Source organism: Nannospalax galili, unplaced genomic scaffold, assembly GCF_000622305.1.
Source record: "Nannospalax galili isolate Female #2095 unplaced genomic scaffold, S.galili_v1.0 scaffold87, whole genome shotgun sequence".
NCBI classification, from domain to species: Eukaryota; Metazoa; Chordata; class Mammalia; order Rodentia; family Spalacidae; genus Nannospalax; species Nannospalax galili.
This window is the reverse complement of record NW_008360320.1, coordinates 4,147,970-4,173,754: the sequence shown is the minus strand read 5'-3', so window position 1 is coordinate 4,173,754 and position 25,785 is coordinate 4,147,970. Positions and strand designations below refer to the sequence as shown.

Genomic DNA, 25,785 nt, shown 5'->3' with positions numbered 1-25,785 from the left:
ACTGACTAGCATGACGGTCCATGGACAATAGTTCATGAGACAAAATTATATCCATCTGAGGTGAAGGACCCAGTTCCTTGGCTTCATTGCCAGTCAGCCTCTTTGACAACTGGCTGATTGGCTAAAATGTACATGGTCTCAGAAGTATTTCAACTTGTCCTACACCATGACTTGCTTTGTTTCTCTTGATAATGCTTATCTTTAAGTGTCTTTACCAGAAATTCGGCGACAGAGGACCCTTGGAACTGCCACAGTCCACCTAATGATTACGGACTCCCCCAGGAATTTACCCCCTCCGGTTGCCCACACTTGGCTAACCGAGTTAGGCAGAGACTAAGACCGTCATAGGCTGGCATTAACCACGTGGCTGCCCTTAATCATGACGCATTTTTAGCCAAGGATGGGTAAGATGTCCCATGACAAGCACTCCTAAGACAGGACATGCACACGGCCAGGTGCATGGTCCAATGACGGGCAAGGCTTGGTCAGAGGTGACACAACCTAAGACAGGCAAAAACACATAAGATTAGAGGAAGGAGATAGCCAATCTCTCCTCAGGGAGCCACCTATGAGATGGGTAACCCATTAAATAAAGTCAGTCCAGCCTTATGAAATAAAAGGGGGAGATGTGGGGACCTAAAGGCCCCGCCTTGCAGAGGTCCGAGTGGAAGTTACTGGGGCGCGACCTGACTTGTTTTGAAAGTCTGACAGATACTTCTGCACTGCTGAGGAGTGCATGACCAGAGCGTGATCATCCTTAAGATACACCCTGAGGGGGGAGGGGGATTTCCAGATGCCTTTATAAGCTCTGTAACACCTGCAATAAATGAGCTCCTGCTTGACTAGACTCCCCTTTGCGCCTGATTGTTCCCCGGTGCTGGGGGCGGCAAGGGCTGGCAAATGGCGTGCTTACTCATCCCCAGTCATCCTCGCGCAGGGGTCGCAGGCTCGAATCCCCCGCACTCTGTAAAGGACTGATTAAAAGCTTTGTGTACTTAAAGTATTCTGTATACAAAGCACCAGGCCCAATACTAATTACAATTTTGGAAAACATATCTAAATTCAAACTTAAAAGCCCAAAATTTACAAAAAGACAAGCGGCTTTCTCACCATGTACGATACTTGCTTTAGAATCCATGCTGCATAGCTGCTGTGCCTCCACCAGATCTGCTGAAGTCATAAACGGGTGTGATGCTGTTACTCGATTTAAAGCAAGCATCTAAGGAAATATGGATTAAAAAAACAATCTGCTTAAAGACTCTGGAGATACTATGGAGCAAAGTTTCCTAATTCGTATAGTTTATTCTTACTGGAAGGTAAACATTAATGATTTGAGAAAGTTAATCTCAAATTTAGGTCTATTAAAATGCTGTACTTCAGTTTATGTGGTGCTGTCTCTATCAATTCATTTATTTATATTTATTTATTATATATTTATATTTATTTACTTTCCCAAAGTAGGATAATTTAAAAGTAGGATAATAAGAAACAGAAAGTAGCACTAATCAAAACCCAGAGACAAATCTCAAAAGAATATCTATGCTTTACATTCATTTTTAACTTGTAAAGTGTCAACAAGAAGTTAGCAATTTTGGTTAGAAAAAAACCAAATAACTCAGATACCTTTAGATACAATTATCTTTTCATGTAGTTTTCCTTAAGCTAATGACTAAGCTCAATTTTATCTATTCCACTTTTTTCAAGTACTTTGTATGTTTAATATAAGTTATATAGCCTTTGCAGGCATAGCAGACACAAATGTACAGTACAAGGTTAAATGTGCAATTCAGATGGGCCTTAGTTTAAAGCACAAGAGATTGGAAACTTCACTTCTATACTAATGGGATTCAGGCCACAGTAGGTGTTTGCTTTTCTCTCTTTGTCCATTTACCATGTAATATTTAATATACTAAAAAGGACCAAAATAATTTATCTACAATACTTTTATGCTTAAAATATAATTTTGTAGAGCTGAATACAGTGTGCTCTTGATTAGACTCCACCCTTTGTCATATAAAAACAGCCATGAATATCTTTAAAATCCTACTTTATACTTTGACACTGTAGGTATTAGATGACACAATAACTTTCATGTTTTCTATAAACAATACATTCTGTTTTCAGAACCCATTTTCTGTTATATTTCTTTGTGTATACCCAGTTACTCATTTCCTATCGATCTAATTACATTTCCATTTTTATAATTATAAACAAGGCTGCATTTAAAAGATCACGTTGTCCTATGCATCCTCATGTAACTAGACAGATTGCTCTTCCAAAGCACATATACATTACCAACAGAAATAATCTTTTATAATCACAAACACTATACCTCCCACATTCACTAGCTTAACAGAAAAATAAACTTTAAATGGACCATTAATCTGTATTTCCCTGGACTAAAAATCTGTAATACAGAAAGAGCTTCATAGAAGAGAATCAAAAGAGATGAGTGAACAATTTCACAAAGAGTTCAAAATTACTTTCACGAAATTAAAGAACAGAAGAGAAAACTAGCAGTATGATGGTTGTTCCATGATAGTGAGATATAGGGATATGGATGAATCTACCCACCCATCCATCCACACATACACAAGTATTTTTAACCTAAAAATTCTTAATCTATAGATTCATTCTAGCCAAAATGTTAGAAATGACAATATACTTTTGATGGGTAGGGGGGAGTTAAATTAATGAGATAGAAAGTTTAAATGGAGAAAGACATTACTTGAGTAAAAACAGGAATAGGGAAGAAGAATCAGTAACTAAGACATAGAACCAATACAGTGAAGCACACCATGAGCTTCTAACAAAAGAGCCTAGTGCTGAGTCACTGCTTTGCCACCTACCAGCTGGGTACAAGATATTTAACTCACAGGACTCTCAATTTCTTCAAGGGGAAGAATAAAACGAGTAAGGATAAAGGGAAAAAATACTGAAAGGCCAGATGTTATGTAGGAAAAATATTACCTGGTAGATGTGCTACTCAATCAATAAATGGTCACAATCATGACTATTACTGAAAATGACCAGAAACTCATGGAAGGTTTTTTTTTTTTTTTTTTTTTTTTTCCCTAAAAGACATGGTCATAGATAATTTTCTAGAAATATTAGATTAATACAAAATACTATAGGTCAAGGAAGTGTACTAACATTCAGAGAAATTATTTCTTGATTAACACTGACACCATTTAAGCTTAAGACAGAACTATATAGTAAAAGATCAGGACCAAATGGAATCTGTTCCTGGTATGCAAGGATGATCTGATATTCAAAAATCAATGTAGGGGCCAAAATGGTTTTGTGTGTAAAGATGCTTGCTGCCAAGCCTGACAACCTGAGTTTACTCCCTGGTCCCATATGGTAGAAGGAGAAAAATCAACTCCCTTTAATTTTCCTCTTATCTCCACATGTGCATCTTTGCATGCCCTGCTCTGTCCAAGAAGAGAAATTAAAAACAAACAAACAAACAAACAAACAACAGTGCACTCTAACATGTCAATAATTAAAGAAAAGGTATAGAGGATTGTTATCAGTTAGCTTTCTATTGCTGTGATCAACACTGACCTACTTGGATAAAAAGGCTTATGTGGTTTATAGAGGAAATTCCCCAAATGAGGTTAGTCTTCCCAGGTATGTCAAGCTGACAGCTCAAACTGACACTGATGCTCCAGCACAGGTATCATCTCAATGGATCTGACATTTGACAAGAATCTAAGGCCATTCAAAATAAACTCAACAAATGACGATAAGGAAGGAATTTGATAATGAACATGTATTAAAAAAACTTACTAGTTAAAATCCTATCTCATACTAAAATACTGAATGCTTTCCTCCTCTATTGGCAATAAGAAAGATGTCCACTTCTACCAATCTGGGTCAACACTGGTAGACAGTCTAGCCAGGGTAATAAGGTAAGAAAAATAAAAGATTAGAATGGGAAAAATAAAACTGTTCCCATCTATGGATAACCTCACTGTTCACTCAGAAAATCCCAAAGAATCTATTTTTAGTGCTGGAAGAATATCTCAGCCTTTAAAGGCTCAGGTTAACAACCAAGAAATCTGTGTTTTAAAATTCCGAGAGTTTGGGGCTGGAGAGATGGTTCAGTGGTTAAGAACACTGGCTGTTCCTGCAGACCTGGATTCGAATCCCAGCACCCACATGTCAGCTAACAACTATCTGTAACTCCAATTCCAGGGGATGTGACAGCCTCTTCTGTCTTCTGCAGGCATTGCACGACACAGGTGCACTTACCTACATGCAGGCATAACACTCATATACATAAAAAAAAAAAATAATAGTAAAAAAAAATATTAAAAACAATCTGAGAGTTCAGCAAGACTGCATGCAGAACACAAGATCAACACACAAAAATCGACGTTTCCATATATCAACAATACAAATGCTAAAGCTAAAATTTAAAAATACCATTTCGCTTGTAGTCCCAGCACTTGGGAGGCAGAGGCAGGCAGATCTCTGTGAGTTCAAGGCCAGCCTGGTCTACATAATGAGTTCCAGGGCAGCTGGGGCTACAGGGAGACCCTGTCTCAAAAAGACCCCCGCCCCAAAATAACATTTACAGCTACTCCAAAGAAATTAAACACTTAAGTATTATATACTCGAAATATGTATTGGATCTGTGTTGCATAATTATAAAGTATAGATGAAAGTAAACAGGAACAAAATAAAATGAACTGTGCACTATATTCAAATATTTGCATACCCAGAGTAGCAAATATGTTATTTCTCCTAAAATGCACCTATATATTTAAAAGTTTCACATTAAAGTGTAAATAGCACTCTTATATACTATTGGTGGGAATATAAATTAGTATAGCTACTATGGAAAACAGCTGGAGGTACTTAAAAACAAAAAATTATCTAGTAACCCCATTACTAGATATATACTCAATGGAAAACAAAATGAGTTGTCAATGAATACCTGCATTACCATGTTAACAACCATATACTTTCCAACAGCCATGAAATAAAAACTTAGGGACTATGAACTGACGAATGGATATAGAACATGTATTAAATATACTCAATGGAATATTAGCAATAAAAGAATGACATTTTCATATAACAACATAGAAGGAACTGGACATTATTATGTAAAGTGAAATAAAACAGGCACAGAAACACAGGTATCACATGTTGATCTTACTCGTATGTGGAATCTAAAAAAGCTGGTATCATAGAAGCTGAGAGTAGAATGTTGATAATCAAAGGCTGGGGAGGGCAGGAGAGAAATAAGTCATGGGAAAAGTTAGATCAATGAGTATTAAGTGCAGTTAAAATGGATTAAGAAGCCCTGGTGGGCCAGTGTACTCTACTGTAACTATACATAATAACAACACACTGGACATTTAAAAAAAGCAAGAATGGATTTAAAAATCTGTTAGCAAAAAGAAATGATAAATATTTAAGGACACATTTAACCTGATTATACATTACACTATGTGTAAGTATATATTAAAACATAAGGTATTCTATTAATATGTAATTTTTTGTTTTGAGGTATCAGTAAAACATAAATATATATTAAAAATACAGACCAGCAGCATATGTAAGGATCTCAGGTTTTTGCTGACATTGAAATGTTTCTGTAGGACTTCACGCACAGTTAGGTCTTCTAATAGACACTAAAAAATAATAAATAAATCAATCAATCAATCAAAATTAAGGAAATCAGTTTAATTCCAAATTTCAAATCCAGTAAGGGGAAAAAATACAGTCTTATTAGTGGGACAAACAAAATGAAGCACAACAGAAAAGAGGAAAAAGAGAAAGCAATGGGAGAATTATGAGGCATTACGAACAGGAGCAATGTAGGACGATGATGGCATAATGTGATGGATAGCTTCAGTTGTCAACTTGATCCACCCAGGTAGAGGGAACCTCAAAACTGAGGAAAAGCCCCTACTGGACTGGCCTGTGGTCATGTCTATGGGATATTTTCTTGATTACTGAGTGATGTAGGAGGGTCCAACCCACTGCTGGTGGTGTTACTCCTGGGCAGGTGGTTCTTGGGTGTGTAATAAAGTAGACTGAGCACAGGCCAGAGAAGCAAGCCAGTCAGCTATATTTTTCCATGGTCTCTGCTTCAGCTCAACCTCCAGGTTCCTGGACTACCTTGAGTTCCTGCTCAGACTTCCTCTGTGATGGATTATGACCTGGGAATTATAAGCTAAATAAACCGCTTCCTTCCCAAGTTGGTTTTGGTCAGTGTTTTTTTTATCACAGCAAGAGAAAGTAACTAGGACACATAGAGAATCATCCTATAACAAATATGATAAAAATACAAATCATACAACACCAAGTGCAGTCATGTACAAAGGAATAGTATGGCAACACAAGGAAAGCCTAATTGGAGCCAAATACAACTGTAAAGGGAGAAGAAGACATATCTGATGAAGAATCCATCGGTAAGGAAGAAAAGTTTAAAACAAAGATGAACTATGGGGAGAGGGGAAAGAAACTTCCGTAAAGGGTGAGATATGATAAAGAAGTGAGAACTGGGTTATCAATATCAAAGAAGTAGAGAAAGTAAAGAGCAAAGAAAGATAAATGCTAAAGTGTGGAAGGCTGTACAAGAAAAATCTAGAAAAAATAAGGTGTATTCATTATTTTTCTTGTTTCTGTGACAAAACACCTGACAAAAAGCAACTTAAGGGAGGGCCTGTTTTGACTCCTGGTTTTGAGAGTATACTCCAATGTGGTGGGGAAGGCATGGTGACAAGAGCTTGAGGCAGTAGGTCACATTGTATCAGTGATCAGAGGAGGGAAATAATAGTGCTCAGTTCACTTTCTACCTTTATATCTCTTTTTCATTCAGAATGGGACTTCATCCACGGAACGGTGCTATCCACATTCAGGATGGATCCTCCATAGATTCCATATATGCCTATGTGTGATTCTACAGTGATTCTAAATTCAGTCAAGTTGACAAAGAAGATTAGGCATCACACAAGGGAAGAAACTTCAGGAGGGAGGTAATATAAATGTAAAACATTTTGTAAAACTAAATTAGGGTATTTTGAGAAGTAGATAATGGATAGTTATTTGGAGACCAATAGGGTTCTTTGCTCAAGCAAGCTCTAAAAAAGCCAAATGATTCTAGTGAATTGGGATTCAACAGAAGGTAAGAAACACTTAGCACTGGATTAAGAGATTAGATGAAAAGAGTAAATTCAGAGGTGACACTGTCAAGAAAGATATAGTCTGGCATTGTTTTTCAAAAGTTATCTGCATGGAATAAGGAGTCATTCTATATTCTAAGGGCAGTCATTTTCCCTACCAAATGAAAACAAAACAAGACTCAAACAAAAAAAGCCAACAAAATAATGACCAGTATGGCAAGTATGCCCATGGGTATAACAGTGGTACAAACAGTATGGGGGTAACCAACCACTCTCTGATTGGATTTAGATCAGTTTTGCAGGAGGACACATGCCTGGCACTGGAAATCTAGCCAAAAGCCCATGGTTGGGGAACTGACAGGCTCCAGGGGTAAGCCCAGTACTATTATTTTTCAAAATGGATATAGTATCGAATTGTCCTCTAAATTTATATCTCTCTACCTATAGATTAGTGCAGCTCTCAGACCCTATTATAGAAGTTTCTGTGTACAGTAGATGTTACTTAATGAAGAAATTGACAACTGGTCAAAGTGCAAGGATCTCTAAATGTCAGTGGAGCGCTCAGGAACAAATGGAACATCTACAGCCTAGCCAATGCTCAAAGAAAGATTCTAAAGGAGTGGAAAGATTGTAAGAGACAGAAGTTGGGAAAAACAGAATGAAACAGTGTCTTCTGGATATGACAGGACCACTGCACTCATCAACTTGCAGCAGATATGGTTGCCTGCACAAGATCAAATCAGTCAGCATTCTACAAGGGAGTGAGAATGGGTTCAGAACCCCACTCCTAATAGAGGAGATATGGATAGTTAATGGCTTTGGGGTCATTACAGAAGGTCAGTTTTCTTTAAGAGTGTGGATCCTGGGCAGGTCATGCACTCTCCAATGAAGACCCTACACCTAGAAGCATGTAACAATTTGGTGTTGGTGGACCATTAAAAACAAATAAAGAGGGCACCAAGTTGGAGGAAGTAGGGAGGTGGTGTCAGATCTGGAAAGAGTCAGGAAATGAATAAATCAAGCCACGTTGTATTAAATTATCAAAGAATTGATAAAAAAATATTTCCTAAAAACTCTAACAAAAATGAAGAGAAATAAAACTCTCAAACCTCCCCCAAACTAAGTATTTATATATTTTCTAGAGCTATAATGGCATACTTTTCTTTTTTTACTTTCACCTCAAAAAGATCCAAATTTCAGGAACAAACTATAACCAACTGGAATGAAATTTCATATACTCAGTAAATATATTTTGTAGTTAACTCATTATTTCTCTATTGTTTTTACCTTTGTATTTTAGAAGGTTTGTCTTTACGGGTGCACCTTTATATTATAAATAATATATTGCTCATATTATAAATAATGAGCAAGGTCATATAAATTTTGGAAGTACAGAAGATGAATATTAATATAATAAAGCAAAGTATCTTAACTGAACATGCCCTTCAGCATGAAATAAAATTAAGAAATAGGTTGCTAATTAAATAAATAGTTGCACTCTTAGCTACTGTATACTTTTAATAAGTCACTCATAAAGTAGATGTAGTAAAATCAGAACATTTAGGAAAACTAAAGAAAATTATGTGGCACAAAATTAAATCATGTCTTTAATACCCAGCCTCTGGGTGTGCCAATAACAGATTATTAAAATTTAAATCTGTAATTACTATCCTAATTTACCTCTATATTTTAGAGATCTGATTTGATGCTCCTCGAATTGGAAGGGTATTATTTCCATGCTTCCATGTTACTTATTTTGCTTTTAGAAGCTTCTACATCATGTACATGTGAGCCATTAAAAAAAAAAAAAAAAAAAAAAAAAAAACTTGTCTCACGGTATTTTTCTTTAAATAATTGCATCTTGATCCAAACATAGGAGATTTGAAGACAAGGTCACTATCAATAACCACTTAAACTTATCCTTTTATAGAATTTCCATTGAAGAAAAGAGTTACATTTCCTTTTATTCCAGGGATTTCTTGTATTTCCCACGTTGAGATATTGAATCTACTCTGCTTACTGTCACACTGTAACATAGGGCTAAATAGGAAGTTTGAATATTTTCAGAAATTTCTCTTAAATTACCATGCTGAGTTAAGCTCACACTGCTTGTTTACTGGCTTTTTGACTGAACTCAAACCTTCAAACTAAGCAAGATGCCCAGATTCAAGCCTGTACTGAGGATATCTCATGTATGAGATTCCATAAATGACCTTGTTATCTCTCTACAGTACTTTCACTTTAATTCTGGAATTTAAAAAGTTGCTGGAATGTCAGCATTGAGAGAAAGGATAGCTCCCTAAACCACAACCTTCACCCCACCCCATAAGGAACAGGGATTCTGGCCATGGTGCTGACAGATTTTCCCATGGAAGTTATTTATTGACACACCCAAGGGAGACAGCACAAGATGATTGTAGTAAGAAATTAAGAGACACAAACCCTAGTAGTGCTAGCTGTACTGTAAAAACTTTAAGACTGCCAAAGATAAGACACTTGTACCTGTCATGTGCCCCTTAAGTTGGGGAAATATAGGTTCTGGACAAAAAGACTAGAAAGCTAAGATCTGGTAATCAGGGAGTAACAGCTGAGGTAACAAAAGGGAAACTGCAGTTGTACCTGGGTAGTTTTATATCTTGGTTAGGCAGGGATTTAGTCAAGAGGGAACCAAGGATTATAGCTGTTGTCTTAATAAGTATGCCTCCTGAAGGAGGCATAGGTCTTCACACTATAGTAGAAATCAAGATGCCAAGTAACTTTCAGAAACTGTCCCACATGCATACTAATGAAGGGCCTGTATCCTCTGGACTAGACTGTCCTTTGCTTTACTTTGCTAAAGAAAAGTTCTATGTATACTATGTATGTGTGTCTTGGCTGAATTCTGTCCTCTGAGAAGACCAGAGAGAGAAATCTTTACCTGGTAACAAACCAGAGGCGAGTCTCTCTATCATCATATGATATCTACTTTTAAAGTCATCTATACCAGTTCTTCCTTAGTAACCTCCATCAGCTTCTATTTACACCTAGTCCTCTCTTGGTACCTGTAGGAGACTGGGTCAAGGACCCCACAGACAATCAAAATACGAGAAACTCAATTCTTATATTAAAAAGCACAGTATTTTGTGCATAAACAAAGTACAAGATTACTTATAGTATACTACATAACACAATATAAATACCATGTTACATTATATAGATGTCATATTGCATTATTAAGGAAATAACAAATGGCTGTATGTGTTCAATACAGATGCAATTACTTTATTAAAAAATTTCATTTGTGGTTGCATCTCAGGATTCAGAACGAACCCATGGATTTGGAGGTCTGACTATACACACATTCAGAATGTAACATAGCTAGGAAAGATGGATCTACAGTGCAGCCTAGGCTGTGAAGTCACCATAGGAAAAGAGAGTAAAGGAAGGAAATAATAAAGTCACTGAGGAAGCACAGACATTTAAATATTACCAAAGATTTCATTTAAATCTTTCAAAAAAACCCTCATAAAAAACACACTATGGGACTAATACTATCAGATTAGGAGTTGTGAAAGAGGTATGTCTGTAAGGTACTAAGAAGTGGAGCTAGGGGGCAGAGATACTGAAGTAAAATTTCAGACCAAGGTACAACATGGATTATTAATTATAGAGAATGTGCTCCCGTAGAAAGATCTTATAATCAAAATAGTAGCAAAGAAAATGTGCCTAATTATCTGAAAAATCTGATTAACAGGCAAGTTTAGTCTGGTGGAAGGGAGAACCCAAACCTTACTATTCTTAAAATTAGGATACTATATCTTAATATAAAGTCTATCATATCACTTGCAAAATCTGAGTGTGTGTGTATACCTGAACTAAGAAGACAATGACAACACCACACACACACACACACACACACACACACACACACACACACACACACAGAGCCAAAAAAAACCTAACCAACCAAACAAACAAAAGATCAGCTGTGATGGTTAATACTGTCAACTGGTTAGAATCTAGAATCACCCAGGAGACAAGCCTCTGGGTATACCAATAACAGATTATTATTTAGATTAGCCTCTGAGCTTGTCTATAAGGGATAATTTAGATTAATCGAGATAGGAAGATCCAGCTTAACTGTGGGTGGCATCATTTTATGGCCTGGGCCCTGGGTTGAGTAAAAAAGAAAGTGAGCCAAATAGGAGCATTCATCACTCCCTGCTTCCTGACTGGAGATGCCATGTGACCAGTTGCCTTAATCTCCTGCCTCCAAGACTTCTCCACCATGGTAGACCATACCCTCAAACTTAGCCTAATAAACCCACCCTACTTTAAATTGCTTTGGTCAGGGTCGTTTGTCCAAGCAAATGTAATTAATGTAAGTGAGGAATTAAAAATCAAAACAAAGTTTCAAATGGAAAAAAAAGCATATATAAGCCTTAAACTCTTTATGTGAAACAAAATTTAAAATGCAAGACAGGTCTGCAATGTTATAAATCACATAAACAGGGTAGGGATGCAGGGTAGTAGCAGACTGATATCCTGGTTTAAAAAAGAGGTGCCAAAGCCTGGATAATCATTTAAGCCAATGAGACAAAAAGCTGAAATTGTTTATGAGAAACAGAAACAAAACAAATGCACAGGATAAACATGAACTGCCAACACAGTTGACAACTTACAAAACATAGAAAATATTTTAACTATGCAAATTTACTAACTACTGAAAAAATAAAGTTTAAGTTCTAAGATAAATTAGGAGACAAGATATTTCAATTGCCTTTAAACAAGAAAAAGTAAGACATGACAAGCGTTATGCCTTTAATCCCAGTATTTAGAAGGCAGGTCAACATAGTCTGCATAACTAGTTCCAGGCCAGCACGGGCTACAGGGAGACCCTGTCAGAACAGAACAGAAAAGAAAAAGAAAAAAAAAAAAAAAAAAAAAAAAAAAAGAAAAGAAAAAGGAAAGGAAAGGAAAAAGAAAAAAGAACAGGAAAAAGCAAAAAAGAGTTTTATTATTTGCATTCCTCTAGTACACTAGAAGATCTGTGGATATAAAATAGTCTGATATTATTGCCTTAAAAGTTACCTGAGCATTGTCATTCCACTTCTCAGCAAAAGCCTTATCTGGAAATTCTGCAGGTAGAGATAATTGTTCTTTAAATATTTTCATATATTGTTGAAAACCAAATGAATTCATTAAATGTATCTGCCGGTGAGAAAATCTGGACTTCACTCTTTTTTCTAAGAGTTCCAAAATATCCTTAAAAATAAATAGAAATCCCTATAAGATGCATGTATGAAAAAACATTATGTTAAGGCTATATAGGCATACTGCAGTTTGCAATTAGTAATGCTTATTTATAATCTATAGTTAAGCACTTCAATTTTTTAAAATCCAAGTATGTCCTTTTTAGGCATCATTAAGCTTGAATGATGTAATGCCTGTATCCATTATAGTGAGCTAACATGTAACATTTCAAGACCTATAATGACCACTATAAAAAGTGTGACTATGGATCAACACTTCTATGTCATAGTAACATCAAGCACATTGATAAGGTATTCTGTACATATTAAGAAAACTTCACATAAAAATTCGAGATAACAAAATGCAATGAAACATATCATTATCATTTATATTTAAGCATCTTCATGATTTTGTATAAGAGTCTCAAGAAGTGGAAGATGTGTAACACAGCAAAGTTTACTTGAAATTTCTATTCCTAGATATATAATAAAAGGAAATCAATGAAACACATCTGGAGGTTCCTGAAAAGAAGAGTAAAATAGACCCACCATATAATCCAGTTATAACACTGCTGGTTATATAGTCAAAGAAAATAAAACTATCATATAAAAGAGATACCTACTATAACAAGTTTAATGAGTACTACTCACAATAACTAAGGTATGAAACTAGATGAGATGACCAATCAACAAACAGGTGAAGAAAAGGTGACACACACGCACATAAACATGCTCTCAATAGACTATTAGTCATAAGGAGTGAAGTCCTATCATTTGCAGCAAAGTGAATGGAAAACATCATGCTGCAGACAGAAAGTTTTCTCCTATGAAGTTAAAGAGTTGAGAGGTTGCTAGAAGTTGGGAAGGCAGAGAGGAAAGTGGATCTGATGAGGTGTTCTCTGTGAGATATAAGCAAAAATTATACTAAAATTCATTAGTAATTCATTAGTATTCATGTGTAATACGTCAATAAAACAAAAACACTTCAAATTAAAAAAAAACACCCCAGAATGTGCATAATAACGTTCATAAAGTATTATTTTTAACAGCAAAAATGTAAATAACCCAAGTATCCATCAAGTGATAAACCTACAAATAGATTAGTCATCAATAAAAAGAAATGAAGAACTGTTATGCAGTACAATTTAGATAAAGCCACAATGAATTGCAGTTTCAATGATGCTAACAAAGTCTGCCTGAAATATGAACATGGATATGTTAGATAACATTAATCACTACTTATTTTTATTTATTGTTTTTGGATTTATTTGTTTATTTATTTAATGTGTATAAGTGTACTGCCTGCATGTGTTAAGTGCACCTGTGTTAAGCAATGTCTGAGGAGGTGAGAAGAGGGTGCCAGATCCCCTGGAGGTGGACTTATGGATGGTTGTTAGTTGCTGTGAGTGTGCTGGGAATCAAACCCAGGTCCTCTGCAAGAACATCCACTGTTTTTAACTGCTGAGCCATCTCTCTAGTTCCTGATTTGTTTTTATTTTATGTGTATCAGTGCTTTGCCTGCAAGCAGGGTTCATGGAGGCCAGAAGAGGGCGTCTGATCCCATGGAACTGGAGTTAGAGAGTCTGTTATTAGCAATGGGGGTGCTGGGAACCAAACAGATTCCTCTACAAGAACAGCCAGTGCTCTTAACTGCTGAGCCATGTCTCCAGCCCCAATTACTATTTATTTTTAAAGTGTAGCTGTATTAGGAAAAATATACCTGGAAGAGTTCTTATCTCCCGAAAATAAACTGAAAAAGTGACTAGTGATAAGACATTGGTGTCTGCTTTTTGCCTCAAAATAACAGGAGGGAGACAAAGAAGTGTAAGTGAAACTATTGTTGAACCACAAAAATGCAGGAGATTCAAGTCTCATATTATTTTCTCCAACATGTATTGAGATTTTCCCACAAATTGTTTTTAAAGAGGGTAGTGGTTCCACAGGTAAAAAATTACATTTAGCAAAATGGTCCTTAAAATAGCAAAAAAGTCAAAAGGTTAATAGGCCATAATACAGAGGAAAAATTGTAAATAATTATGGGTCATTTAGGAAGAAAGAAAACAAAGACTAATAGTGTGTAGGACAGGAGAGGGAACAAAAAAATCTGGAACTTTTTTTTTAATAGTCAACAGCATAGTATAGTTCCAATAACTGAATTAAAAGGGATTATATTCAGAGATAGAAATATACATTTACTCATTTTTTTTTTCTACTAAGGAGAAGTTGTAGTCATTCATTTAGAGATGTAGGAGAAAGATAATTAAAGCCATGTGCATGCCTTTAACCCCAACATTCCCTAGGCAGAACTAGCTGGAGTCTGTGAATTCATGGCCAGTCAGGTCTATATAAAGTTTCAGATCAGTCAGGGCTAGTGCTACATAGTGAGACCCCATATCAAGCAAACAAACAACTAAACAAAAAAAGTAACTGCTCTTGGGAGCTGGCAGGATGGTTCACTGGATAAAGGAGCTAGCTGTCAAGACTGAAGACCTGAGTAAAATCCCTGAGACCCACATACCAGACGAAGAGAACCAATTTCTAAAAGTTGTCATTTGGTCTCCACACATGTACACCATGCCCCACAAATAAAAAGCAACTAAACACACACGTAAGTATAATTCTACTTAAAAGAAATACAGAGTTGGGAAAATTATTCATAAAGAATGAAAATGCCCTTGAAGCATGAAGGGGGTATGGACCTTTGTGTGTACATATGCTGGTGCACGTGTACATGTCTATATGTGCATGTGGAGGCCAGAGGTTAACATTGAGTGGCTTCCTCAATTGCTTGCTACTTATTTTTTAAGACAAGGTTTCTCAGGTAATCTGGTTCAGTGGGTAGAGGCCAAGCCCTGTTGTACCTCATCCACTGGACCCCCAAAAGACCACCGAGGACCCAACACACCAAAATGCAAAAGCAAAGGTTTATGGTTTATTCGGGCTTAAACTCGGGCTCTCAGACCTCACCAACTCAATGGATCCGTGCTGAATTTTGGTTGGTTCAAGGAGCCCGCGCGGGTGCCAACATAATTTTAAACTGATTGGATGTATAAGATGCAGCCCTGGAAGTTTCTTATTGGTAGGTGCTATTCTCAGGGCTGTGGAATGTGCTGACTGTTATCTGTGGGGCCAGGAGTCTCTGTTTTTACCTTATAGGGAAGTTTTCATGCCTGGGCTTGCTTAATCTATAGTTTCCTGGAAGTGGGGAGAGGGATAGCAGGCAGGGGTCAGGGCATGCCAGGGCATGTCTAGGCATGCCTAAAGCAGCAACCAAGCATTTTACAGAAGCTAAAAGAGCAATTAGTGAGGGTCTGGAGGGATTGGGGGGTAGCGGATGAATGAAGAGGGTCTCAGAGTTCTACAGCCCGAGGTCCTGCTTTTGATTCCCAGAACCCACATGGTGGAAGGAGATAAATGACTCCTGCAAGATGCCCTCTGACCTCCACAGGCATGACACGCACTTGAAGCCCCCACACACATACAACATAAACAAAGGTGTGAAAGAAAGAAAGAAAGAAAGAAAGAAAGAAAGAAAGAAAGAAAGAAAGAAAAAAAAAAAAAAAAGCTTCTTCCAGAACCTGGAGCTTGCAGATTCAGCCAGACTATCTGGCTAACAAGTTCCTTGGATCCTCTTGTACACATCTCCTCAGTGCCACCACTCCCGGCTTTTTACTTGGGTGCTGGAGATCAAATTCAAGGTCCCATGATTACAAAGAAGGTACTTTCCCTACTGAGCCATCTCCCAACCCTAATCTTACTGTGTCAAACATATGTGCAACTTCCACTTTAACCCAAAGTGTGTGTGTGTGTGTGTGTAGCATATGCTACTGAGGAGGCTAAAGCAGGAGATAAACAGTGCAAGGACTGCTTGAGACTCACAGTGAGTTCAAGGATAGTCTGAGCAACTCAGTGAGCTCCTCTATCAAAACAGTAAGTAATAAGTAAAAAGACTGTGAATGTAACTCAGTGATAAGAGTGGTTACCCAACATCCAAGTTCCTAGGTTCAATTCTCAGAACTGAAAAATAAAATCTTTAAACACAGAAAGACCCATGTAGCTGCCTGAAGGCATACAAGATTCAGTGTGTAAAGGGCATACACAAAGTAAGCTGATGGCTGACACTCAGAATACAGCTGAAATCGTTCTAAATTCCAAATTATGCAATGTGCATAGCAACAGAAAATATTATCAATTGTTATAAAGCATCAATGGTATTATGTAAGTGATTTTACTTGCTAAGGCAGGAATCTTCTTAGTATTTGTTTTTTTATTTGGTAATTTTACTTAAAGGTATGTAGAACAATTCTTTCATTGTTTTCCTCAATTTGTGAAAAGCAGGATGAATGTACCATGAACTGGTAAAACAATTTCAAAGTATCTAATAATAACCCACACAAGTGAAAATGGACCATGACAGTAACTTTTTACATAAGATCTAACTGTATTTAGTTCTGGCTGCCCTAAAACTCACTATATAGACCAGGCTGGCCTCAAACTTACAGATATCTGCCTGCCTATGCCCCAGACCCCCCATGTGCTGGAATCAAAGGTATGTTCCACCTCACCTTGCTATAATGACCATTTTAGAATGGAAAGACTTACCAATCTACACGTAAGGCCAATAACTGCTACTGGAGTCTGTGCAGATTGAGAAATGTCAAAAAGATTATAGAGGAGTGTTTGGTTTTTCTGGTGAGCAAAAAGATCAAATTCATCTAATATGAAGATCACTGGGCAACTGCTAGTGCGATCACCTACGATAAATTGAGAACTTTATATTAAAAAGTAATTAGATCAACTCTTAAATTTCTAAACTGCTACAATTCAGTTTTTAAAATTCAAATCAACAAATACATACTGATAACTTAGTTTGGGAAAGACATTTACCAGTGCAGGCTCATTCATACGTAGAAAAATTATTCATTGCAAAAATACAGCCTCTACTGCCGCCAAGCAGCTGATAGTATAGTTACAGGACTCTAGCAGTGTATTGATGAAAAGAAAGAAAAGTCATTTGCATAATTACTTCAGTGTAATTATTCTTTAATAATTAAAAAACTGACTTTTCAGTACCTTTCAAAAGGCTTTCAATACCTATATAGAATTTGGAAACTTTTAGCCTAGAATATAAAGAAAGTCACTAAGAACAAAAACTACTGCTTCAAAAAAGATGTGTCTAATTAGTAGAAATGTCCAATGTATTTTTTCATTTAAACAATTTTTCCAAACATTCACTGTACAATCAAAATCACTAATATTCCCTTAAAACCAAGATTTAACAGTTCAATCATGAGCAAAATTACATTAGAAATATGTGTGTTAACTGGGAACACTGGTGAATGTTTTCATTATTTGAAAGATTGAAAAAAAACACTAGACAGAGGCAATTATGTAAAAACTAAAAACTTCTATTTAGCTGAGAAGTATTAAAAAATTTAAGGCAAGAAGGAAAAAATAAAAGCATAAGAAGCCCCATAAATAAGTATGAGACAAGCACTGTCAAAATAAAGAACAGGCAATAAAGTAGGAAATACTAGTGGTCAATAAAATCATGAAACGGTTAGCACCACCACTAACAAATCCACGCAAATTAAACAACAAAAATTATTCAAAGGAAAAAAACTTGGCTTTTTTTCTATTAGACATTCAAAGATGAAAATCAGTAACTGTCTTTGAAGTCTCAGAAGAAAAACAGTACTCTCAAACATGCTTAAAAGGTAGTGAAGCAATACTCATTTCAACATGGTACTCTTTAACCCAGAATTCTATCGATTAAACTTACCTGAGCAAATATGTGGATAAACATCTGTAACCATTATAGCATCTTTATATAACAGAAGTTAAGAGAACTAAATGGCTACCAAATAATAGGTAAAATTATTTTATTCCTTTGTTTGAGACATGGTCTTATTATTTGCTTACTGTCATGAACTCGTGATCCTCCTACCTCTATCTCCCAAGTACAGTGAATAAAGGTTACTTTATTCTTTTATATTTAAACTTATTATTGTGCTGTGAATGATGTATGAGTGCAGGTACATGTGTGCCATGGTACACATGCGCTATGGAGAGTGCATGGAGGTCAGTAGACAATTTTCATAAGTTAGTTCTCTCCTTCTATTATATATTCCAGAGACTGGATTTAGGTCAACAGGCTTGTGTGGCAAACACTTTTACTCACTGAGCCATCTCACAGGTAGTGATTTTATTCTTCTAAGAAAGTTGTATTAATATATCTATATCACTGATACGTGGCAGATGATTAAAAGAAACCTAACGTTGATATAATCACTATTACAGCGGCAGTATTACAATAATAATCAGTTTATTCTTTTTTGTAAAAACCTGTGTTTCCTTAATAATCAGGAAAAAGTCAAGTTCAGCATAAGTATCTTTTGATACTTCTAAAGATCAATTTTTAAAAAAAAATTTATTATTTTTATTTTATGTGTATTTGGGTATTGCCTGGATGTAGGTAAATGCACCCATGTCGTGCAATGCCTGTAGAGGACAAAAGAGGCTGTCATAACCCCTGGAACTGGAGTTACAGACAGTGGTTAGCTGCCATGTGGGTGCTGGGATTCGAACCTGGGTCTTCCACAAGAACAGTGTTCTTAAATGCTAAGCCATCTCTCCAGCCACTAAAGATCAATTTTTTTTATATATATACTTGAAATATACCTTTTTTTAAGGCTTCCAGAAGAAACGAAAGGTTTTCAGCAAAGGTTCCCTGAATAATAAAAAATGACTGAAGTTTAGTGAAATGAAGAGGGTTGAATCTTCAGATTTTATATAAAAAATATGCATTGTTTTTACTAGTGAATTCATTATTGATCATATTCTCAGCTCATTATTTCTGCATTAACTATTCAAAACCTAAAAGTTGCAAAAGTATAGCACTGAGGATGACAATACTACATCATGTGTGAATTTTCTATCTTCTGAAAATACTAGTAAAAATGTTAAATTTATTTGAGTATAGCTCTTAAGAGGGTTGCTAAATTCTAAATACAGCTGGAGGAGAAATGTATTCCGTTTTGTATCTTTAAATACAACATGCTCCTCCAAGTCTCAAATTAATGTGTATCAACAAAGAACTTAGTAAGTTTAAATGAGATCCAAAAGATAAAGAATTTACTTGAAATATTAAATACTATAATATTCAAGAGGCCACTTAAGAATTTATATTTACTACATCAAACTGACTATATTTATTTGGAATATATCAAAACTACTTTTGAATACAAACTAAATATTGTAGAAAAAAATTAAGAGTAACAAGTAAATTATCCAGATATTCCAGACTTTGGATAGAAGTTTCATTAAAACATTTTTCTTTTTTGAGACAGGGTCTTTCTATGTAGCCCTGTTTGGACTGGAACTCACTATTTAGGCCAGGCTGCCTTAGACACAGAGATCCTCCTGCCTCTGCCTTCTGACTACTGTGATTAAAGGCATACACCACCATGCTTACCAAAATATTTTTCATTAAAATAATCAATTTTTATTTCACTCAGGTATATTAGGATATAGACAACTTTAAATTTGAGGAACTACACAAAAGAGAAAAGAAACTCACTTGGTTTGTTCGCCAACTGAAAGATCTGCTATAATAGCATAAATGATTTAATAAAGCTTTTTACATTTATTGCTTTACATATTTATTTAGGATGTAGCACAGTGTGTGCGAAGAGATCAGAGGACAATTTGCAGAAGCTGATTCTAAGTGGGTCCTGGGGATAAATTCAGGTTGTCAAGTGCCTCTACCCGCAGTCATCTTGCCAGCCTAGTATAAATGGATTTTTTCCAAAACAGTAGTTTTCATCACATGATGTTACCATACTGCAACAATGGCTCATAGAGATAATCTGTTTGGAAATTAGTGGCCAGTTACTCAAATATACCTTGTCTTCTAGTTTTGTTAAAAAAAACATATTTCATCATTAATTATACATATATAATGAAATTAGATATGCATGTATAGCTGCATGATGTATTTATACATGTATTTGCTGAAAGTATATTAATACAGTAAAGTTCTGGGCTAAGTGACTTTTGTTTTTTATGTCCAGCCTTTACAATTTTATGACCTTAGGCAAGCTAATTATGGTCTCTCCAACATAGATGCCTAATATATGAAATGGAGGATTTAAGCTAATAATCTTGTTATTTTGGAGGACTGGTTCTTAGACAACCCCCCCCCCCACCCAAGGAAACCTAAAGGTATGGATGCTCAATTCCTATATATAAAAAGACAGATTATTTACAAATTAAGTATGCAACACTCTCCATCATCCCCACATTATTCACAATACCTAATGTAATATACTGCTATCCAAATATAATAGCTTTTATACTGTATTGTTTAAGGAATAAAAACAAAAGCTTAACGTCTATACAGGTTCAGTATAAACACAACTTTTTCTTGAATATTTTCAGTTTGTAGTAGGGTGCATATACAGATGCAAAATCTACAGATACAAACTGTTGATTATAAGTCATGCTGAAAATAATGGTAATTAGAATACGGTAATAAAGGAACTTAACTATACCTTCTATTACTTCACATAAGTCAGTACAAATATGTTCATTTAGGAATGTTAAAAACAGTTATCTAGGTTCTTTCAAAATCAAAAGCCAAAGTGAATCTAATAGGAACTTCTTTAGATCAAATAGTAGGCTATTTGCTTAGAATCTGGATTCTAAATAGAAGGAAAAACATTTTATTTATACAAGGGACATTTTGAGTTTACAGTTCCACAACATGCAGAGTAGGCAAAGAGGACATGGTTGGCTCAACTTTTCATAGATAACTATTCAAGAATGAAATCCTAATGTTAAAAGGCTTAACACCCAACTACAGTCTAATCACTGAAGCACAGAGCCAACAGTTACGAGGGTGACAAGGGTGCAGAAAACCAGCCAGAAAATGAACTTGGAACACAAATATCTCACTTCAAAGCATATGCATTCTGAGGATGGGTAGCTTCCACATGAAAATTAGGACATGAATTAAAATTTTTCTTAGGTCATAAGTTAGGTAACAGGCAAAAAGTTTAATGAAAAATTCAGAATACTTCAGTTTAAATTATTGATTATCAGTGTCTTGAGATTTTAAGGTTCTTGATGAATTTTGGATACACTTCTAAAAATGTGATACACGTATTTATACAATTCATTACCATCTATCAAAGTATTTGTAAACAACATGAAATTTAATATTTCCTTGTTTAGAATACTCCTGAAGCACATATAAGAAAATAAAGCTGATGTAATGCAAGAAAATATAAAATTCAGAGATACTCAGGAGCCCAATAGCCCAAGACCATGAAGGAACAAAACCCTAGTAAGGAAGAGGCACACCACTTTACCATCTTCAGAGTCAGCATATCTTCTACTATATTTCTGTTACTACACAAGTCTCAGAAGATTAGGAATATATTTCTCCTTAATAAACAAAGATTTATTTCTAAGGAATCAAGAGTATTTATCTCATTAAGGTACAACCTCAGAAGACCCACAGAGTTGTCAGCTACTATAATTCATACATAAAAAACAATTCCAAAAGTCAAAGCTTGATGACTACATTTTTAAAAAATATTTTATTATTTTTATTTTATGTGTATTTGTGTATTGCCTGCACGTAGGTAAGTGCATCTGTGTCATGCGATGCCTGTGGAGGACAGAAGAGGCTGTCAGATCCCCTGGAACTGGAGTTACGGACAGTTGTTAGCTGCCATGTGGGTGCTAGGATTCGAACCCAGGTCTTCTGCAAGAACAGCCAGTGTTCTTAACCACTGAGCCATCTCTCCAGCCCGACTAAATGTATTCTTATAATTATATATCTTAATGATAAAAATCTTACTTCTAGCAGTTTAGAATATATAAATCCCTACCCTAACTTTCCATAAATATTAAAATATCTATGCTATACAGAGTTTACTTAGAAACTTATTTAATAACTGAAATGATACTTACAAAAACTTTATCTCCAACTACATTTTCCAAACTTAACTGTCTTGTGATCTCCTTTAGAGCAATTTTGTCACTGGTCTGCAACAGTCCTGAAATTCAGCATAATTCATAAAGTTATCTAAATTAAAATGAAGCAAGTATTTGACACAGATCATTCTCCAGGCAAGCACACTTTCCAGTGCTTTTTAAAATTTAATTAGAAAGAAAATAAAACATTCTGTTAGTTCCTAGTACTTCCTTTTCAGAAAAACATTTGGGGTTGAGCATGGTGTGGACGTCTTAGTCCCAGCACTTGTAAGGCAGAGGCAGAGAATCTCTCTGTTAGTTCAAGGCCAGCCTGGTCTACATAGCAAGCTTCAAGTCAGCCAGTACTACTAAAGAAAAGAACATGTTTCCTTGGAGATGGCAATACTTTAAGATGAAAAGACTTTAAAAAAAGTCCTTGTATACTTCCTTTAATTTTTAAATTTACTGTGTATGTATATGGTATGCTAGAGGTCATTATCTTTAAAAATATCTGTACAGATTTAAAACATACAAGTGAACTGTTTTAATAATATGAAAACCTACATAGTTTACACCATTTCTAACGGCAAAATAATGATACACTTACCATTGAGGTGAACTTGTAACACATTTTCACTCACTTCTTCTACTTCCATGAGTTCTTTCAAAGCATGATTTATTAACTACAGAAATATTAAAAAAAATGTTTACAGGGAAAAGATGAAAGGAAGCAATAGTTGCTTTGAAAATTATGAATGCTAAGAACAGAACATTAACAAATAAAGTACCTTATAACTAAAAGGTCAAAATAGATAGAACCTATTACATCTGAGCTGCAACCGATACTACAATCTATGGAAACTAAAGTTTAGAACCAATGCTAAAGTTTTAAAAGAACAATTTCTCTACATGTCATATTAAACTATTCCTTATGATCTTCATGTCTCAGTATATTTTACATATCAAGAACATTTGCTCTACTAAGTAGCACTGAAACCAGTTAAAATTTATTTTTAAAAAATGAATAATGATAAATGGTTATAAAAAGTTTGCTCCCCAATATGACAAATCCTATAGAATACTTTTAAATATTTTGCATAATATCATGAAATGAAATAAAAAATAACAAGTAGTTAAGCCGAAAAAGAGACAGTCTCTCTTCATGACTATGTACATATAAAAATCATATTAAAGAAAATTAGCTGGATGTTGCGGAGTAAGCCTGTAATCTTAGCACTCAGGAGGTAAAAGCAAGAGAATCAGAAATTCAAGGATCAAGAACAAAGTGAACTCAAGGCCAGCATCAGCAAAGGGAAACCCTAGTCTCACAAACAAATGACAAAATCCCAACAGGATAAAGGCAGCAATGAAGAAATTACTAATAATAATTATTACTAAAATATACTCAGAAAGTGTCATAATTATCTTAACCTGAACAATAATGAGCCTCACATTTTCTTAAAGGTTTCAATGCAATATACTTGAATAATGTTCTTTTAAAAATTGAAGCACCCTATCACAATAGCATATAGTTTTTTAGTGACTATATCTAGCATTTTCAAATGAAAAATAAAGGATAATCTCTCCAAATATTAGAATAGTTAGAATACTGTATGTACCAACGATTTTTGGCATATTTTTATGGTTTTTAAAGGACAGGGAGCTGAACTTTTAGATCATAGGTCCTCTTAAGTCTTTTCAAAAGTGAACAATCTCCAGTTTCAACTGTCATATTAGTAGTAGTGACCCAGGTGAGAAGTAACAATAAAGAACATTCTGAGGTATGATGGCACTTCTCTGCCTTTAGATCAGTTCAGACTCTATCACAAGGGTAGATTTTCAGATACAAACTTGCTCCCTCAAAATATTTGAAAAAGTTTTTCATTGTGCCCTATCCCTATGTCTCTTATATTTCACTGACATTTATATTTTCTTTGGCTGATTTTGTTTCAATTAAATGAATCACTGTAAGTGAAGTAATAAAAATCTATTCAAATCCGTTAAAGAACATACTACGTAGTTGTACAAGGTTTTATAACATTCATTCTATGAAAGTATCAAGAAAGTTTCAGCACTCCTTTAGTGAATTTATTTAAACACAAGTTTGTGTCTTTGGATCTGCCCACTACTGATATTATGGGTTATGTATGCTTTATAATGAACATAAAGCAAGACCAACTTATACTCTCTTAAGCCAGTGAGCTTTGGGATTTGTAGGACTGTAATTTTTAGTTAGATAATCTACAAATGAAAAAAGAAAATTCTGTCCTAGGAATTTCCCCATAAAACAAAAATTGAGCAAAATCTATATAAATTGGTGGGGGGGCTGTCAGCAAGACTACAAGTTCCAGGTACTCTGAAAGCTATGTAAAATAACCTCAAAAGTATATGTTACACAGTTCTTTTATGAGAAAAGAAAGTGTCACTAAAGTCAAATGCAAAGAAAAACTATAACTAAAAACTTTAACAATAAAGATAGTAGTTATACCAACTAAGCATAATAACTAAACAAGCTTAGTCAAAAGAAACTATAAGAAAACAAATGTTGAAAATTATTGAAATATTTTTAAAAATTTCTAATTAATCAATGTATTTAACTTTACTTATTTTATTTTATTATTTTTATTTTATGTGTATGAATGTATTGGCTGCATGTAGGTAAGTACAGCCATGTCATGCAATGCCCGCAGAGAAAAGAACAGGCCATCGTATCCCCTGGAAATGGAGTTATGGACAATTGTTAGCTGCCATGTGGATGCTGGGATTCAAACCCGGGTCTTCTGTAAGAACAAGGTTCTTAACTGCTGAGCTATCTCTCCAGCCCCTTAACTTTAGCTTTTTGAATGCCACCCCCAATATATATTTTTTAAATAATAAAAATTGTGATAAAATTAAAAACCTAAGTTCCTCACCTTACATGATGTACAATCACGTTATACTGCTTTAAAAGAATAGATATGTACTCATAAAAGCAACATGGTACTGGCACAAAAATAGACCCATAGACCAATGGAACAAAATTGAAGACCCAAATATGAGTAAATGCAATTTCAGCCACCTGATATTTGACAAAGGGACCAGGAATATCCACTGGAGGAAAGACAGCATGTTCAGCAAATGGTGCTGGTAAAAATGGATCTCCATGTGTAGAGAATGAAATTAAACCCCTATCTTTCACCCTGTACAAAAATCAATTTGAAATGGCTCGAAGACCACAACGTAAAGCTTGAAACTCTGAAACTATTAGAAGAAAACATTGGGAAAAACCTACAAGATATAGGCATAGGAAAGGATTTTATAAGCCGGACATCAATTGCTCAGGAAACAAGGGAAAGAATCAACAAATGGGACCTCATCAAACTAAAAAACTTCTGTACATCAAAGGAGGCAACCAGGGAAGTGAACAGAAAACCCACAGAATGGGAGAA

General features: G+C 35.3%; 1 protein-coding gene across 7 annotated transcripts in view; it reads right to left on the bottom strand.

Annotated features, from left to right (window-relative positions):
* The window catches only part of Orc4 (origin recognition complex subunit 4), a 71,455-nt gene that overhangs the window by 6,035 nt on the left and 39,635 nt on the right, over window positions 1–25,785 (bottom strand). For 5 of the 7 annotated variants that reach the window (XM_017796115.2, XM_017796114.2, XM_008825174.2 and 2 more), the window contains 7 exons: window positions 22,965–23,040; window positions 22,355–22,440; window positions 19,058–19,106; window positions 16,979–17,130; window positions 12,216–12,389; window positions 5,562–5,648; window positions 1,111–1,219 (listed from right to left, as the gene is read on the bottom strand). In XM_017796115.2, coding sequence (XP_017651604.1) covers window positions 1,111–1,219; window positions 5,562–5,648; window positions 12,216–12,389; window positions 16,979–17,130; window positions 19,058–19,106; window positions 22,355–22,440; window positions 22,965–23,040 — 733 coding nt within the window. The remainder of the gene's footprint in view (window positions 1–1,110; window positions 1,220–5,561; window positions 5,649–12,215; window positions 12,390–16,978; window positions 17,131–19,057; window positions 19,107–22,354; window positions 22,441–22,964; window positions 23,041–25,785) is intronic. The other 2 variants (XM_008825175.3, XM_029559705.1) reach the window with 2 other exon arrangements.